Source organism: Aedes albopictus, chromosome 2, assembly GCF_035046485.1.
Source record: "Aedes albopictus strain Foshan chromosome 2, AalbF5, whole genome shotgun sequence".
NCBI classification, from domain to species: Eukaryota; Metazoa; Arthropoda; class Insecta; order Diptera; family Culicidae; genus Aedes; species Aedes albopictus.
The window spans coordinates 134678179-134681918 of record NC_085137.1 but is presented as its reverse complement, the minus strand read 5'-3'; the positions used below and the strand labels follow the sequence as shown (position 1 = coordinate 134681918).

Here is a 3740-nt window from a genome sequence, read left to right as displayed (position 1 = left end):
CAGTTAACCTCCATAAAAGTAAAGTTGAGTTTAAGTTAGATTTATTCGTTACGTGATTTGGAGAGCAGTTTGGCTTTCGGGTAACAATCTTTAGTTTTGAGTAAAGGTGTTTTCTGGGGACTTGTTAGTCCTGTTCACCGCTACGTTTCTGGAAAGCATTGTGGCTTTCAGGTAGCACAACTCGTTTTGGTTTTGTTTTGAGTTTAGGTTAAGTTATTTATCTTTATCGTAGTGTTAAGTGTATGGCCTTAACACTATTGTTATAAAGGATACGAAGCATATGGGAGCTGAATTTTTCGTGAATCGGTGAACGATTCACGAAAAATTCCTGCTCAAACGTTGGATTGTGTTACGGGTATAAATATTTGTTACAATTATAAGACAGAATAATTGTTAAATGTGTTATAAATATTATATTCGTACGTTCTTTGTGTTATATGTTTTATTTTACCTTGTAAATATTCCCCGAGTTTTAATACACATTTATAGGGTTCTGAATGAATAGAGGTACATGAAATGCAATCCACTGTTGATTGCCAACTTTCAGGCTATTTCGGGCAGCGGTTAAGTACAAGACATGTAAACCTTTCCCTGCCACGGACTTCAAGTTCTGGAGCTCAAGTATCGAACCCTGAAACGGCATGCCCGATTAGGATTAGTTTTCCTAGACAAAACCAAGCTATGAACACAGCAACAAATGCTGTGAACTAAAAGGCATACTGCCAACTAAAATACAATTCCAGGATGACTGATGGACACAAACCCTTACATGAAACCTCGTCATCCTGCGATCGGAAGAATTATCCATCTGGATAACAGGGCACATTTATGTTATGTGTTGTGCTGCATCAATTTGTGATGTTCCTAATTTGTGTATTTGTAAGGTTCTATATGTTGTGATATGTTAATCCTTTGTAATAATTAATTTCTTTTATTTTTGTAACAGGCTATTTATTAGATTCGAACTACCTAATCGAAAAAAAAAACAAATCAAGAGTTGTACCTAAAGCAAATATGAACAAAACAAGAAAATGAATCGGTATCATTCAACGTGTTACTTCTCTTTGGTTATTAAAGGCAGTTCTGAAAAGTAATGGATCAAACGTATAAATCAAAATTCAACAAATTCAAGTGCAGTGCAAAAATAAACAATCCAAAGTGCAACCGTCATAATCTACGGGGCATGTCATTAAGATTGATAGATAAAATTCATTCCATGGGATATACACATGAAATCGACGAATCGATGAGTATTTGTGAGTCATGTCGTGGATTGATAAGTCACAACAGAAGGCCGAATACGAAAAAACGTCGATCGGATGGAAACGACGAAACTATGCAACCATCATTTAGTGGGCAGCAACATCATGATGTTCCAGAACCAGAACCGTCAACGAGTGGTCAACAAATCGAACATGAGCTGGGTAAGTAAGCCTTCAACGTGTTAGCTTCTTTTATATAACTCATTTTGCAGCTCGTTGCAAAACTACATTTTTCAGTATTCTTCGTATTTATCCAACCCGGCAAGCCTCGTTGGATAAATGTACTACTTGTGCGAAAAAAAAATCATTTTTGCAACTCGTTGCATAAATAACTATCATTAACTTTCCACTGCATTCATTATTATATTGTTAACCTTAACTTTTATCTTACAGATATGGTACCATCTATTCCATCATTGGAGTCAATTCCGTCAACAGATCAACTACAGGGTCCCCATAATATTGAGAAGTTTAATACCATTGCTGAAACATTGAGTTTATCGCCAATCTCATCTAGAAACATGAGAAGTATGGAATATCGCATAAACAAATCATTGCAGATTACGAAAGCAGTTCGAAAAAATATCTTCGGAATAGATTCAACGGATGTTGGCAAAGTGGAGGCGTATGACGAGATAATTATGCAGTTAAAGGATAAGTTCAATCACCCTACAACTGACAGAAGCGAACAGATTAAAATACTATCTGTACTTCCTAAGTCTTGGTCGGTAAATAAAATCACAAGAGAGTTTAACGCACCAATGTATATGGCGAGGCAGGTGAAGGATCTTGTTTATGAACAGGGTATTCTTTGTACCACCGAAAAAAGAAGGGGGCATGGTATTGATGACGATACAAAACAAATAGTAAGAGAATTTTTTGATGATAATGATATCAGCAGGCCAATGCCAGGAACAAATGATTTTGTTTCTGAGGTTCGAAATGGAAAAAAACAACAAGTTCAAAAACGACTTTTGATAATGTCGCTCAAAGAAGCTTATATGATTTTTGTAGATATGTACAAAACTGTGAATATTGGTTTCACAGTATTTACACAGTTGCGACCAAAGCATTGTATTTTACTTGATTCTACTGGTATACATAATGTATGCATATGTACTATTCATGAAAATGTAAATTTAATGTTCAACAGTATAAGAATTGTGTCACAAGATGAAATAATACAAAAAATGCTTTGCGATATTTCAACCAGAACAGATAATTGCTTTTTCCGTGCTTGTGAAAAGTGTGCTTGTAATGAACACATTGAAGAGGAACTTACATTGATATTAGAATCAAATGACAAAGAAGGGATTATATTTCAGCAGTGGTTGAATACTGATCGCTGTAATTTAGAAACGATTATTAAACCTGTTGATGAATTTGTTCCGTATCTTGTTGATAAAATTGACAAACTTATAACACACGACTTTATTCATAAACAACAATCATCATTTCTCAGAAATAAAAAAGATACATTAAAGGATGATGAAATTCTTGCGATTTGTGATTTCTCTGAAAACTATTCATTCATAATTCAAAACGCTGCTCAAGGATATCATTGGAACAACTCGCAAGCAACAATACACCCATTTGAAATTTACTATATGAAAGATAATAAACTTGTAAATGTTAGCTTCATTATCATATCGGAAGTAATGTTACAGTTGCGGTCCAGTTGTTCATCTCAAAAATGATAGATTTTATGAAACAATTAACGAACTTTTCTAAAATTTATTTTATGTCTGATGGGGCAGCATCACAATACAAAAATAAGAAGAACTTTGCTAGTCTATGTAGATTCCAGTCAAAGCATGCATTAAGAGCAGAATGGCATTTTTTTGCAACGTCCCACGGTAAAGGTCCATGTGATGCTATTGGTGGCACTCTCAAGCGAATGGCAAAGAGAGCAAGTCTTGCTCGAGATTATGGAAATACCATAACAACTCCACGAGAGTTATATAACTGGGCAGTTGTACAGACAGATAAAAATATAACTAAATTAAATTTCTGTTACGTATCCACTGAACAGTACATTAAAATGTCAGAAGATCTCGAAGAAATATATAATAACGCCAAAACTATACCAGGCACTCAGAAATTCCATAGTTTTTTGCCTATTCCTGGCGACAAAGTAAAGGCAAACAGGTATTCTAATTCAGAAGATGAACCAAAAATATTTAGTATGATCGAAAAAAAGAAGAACATGTTTGAAATTGGCTCTAAGACACATATATATATATTTGAAAAATTCATAATTATAAATAATTGTATATTTAAAAGTGCACTTCAATACATATTGCGATCAAACATTACATTTCCTAAGAAAATACATTTGTAATATTTTGAAGTTTTTTATGTATAGGGAATCCCTTCCAAATGATTGAATAAATAATAAGTGCCTATCTTGTGATGTATGGACGGTTGGTAGGGAACATAATTACCTGTCTTGAGACAAAATTTCATCAAAATCAAAAA

The 3740-nt window shown here is 34.0% G+C and overlaps 1 protein-coding gene across 1 annotated transcript; it reads left to right on the top strand.

Annotated features, from left to right (window-relative positions):
* The first annotated feature begins 950 nt into the window (after positions 1 to 950).
* LOC134287735 (uncharacterized) lies at positions 951 to 3400 on the top strand. The gene is made up of 2 exons (XM_062850478.1): positions 951 to 1424; positions 1656 to 3400. Exons 1-2 carry the CDS (start codon positions 1094 to 1096, stop codon positions 2957 to 2959), a joined length of 1635 nt encoding a protein of 544 aa, XP_062706462.1. The 5' UTR covers positions 951 to 1093; the 3' UTR covers positions 2960 to 3400.
* The last annotated feature ends 340 nt before the right edge of the window (positions 3401 to 3740 follow it).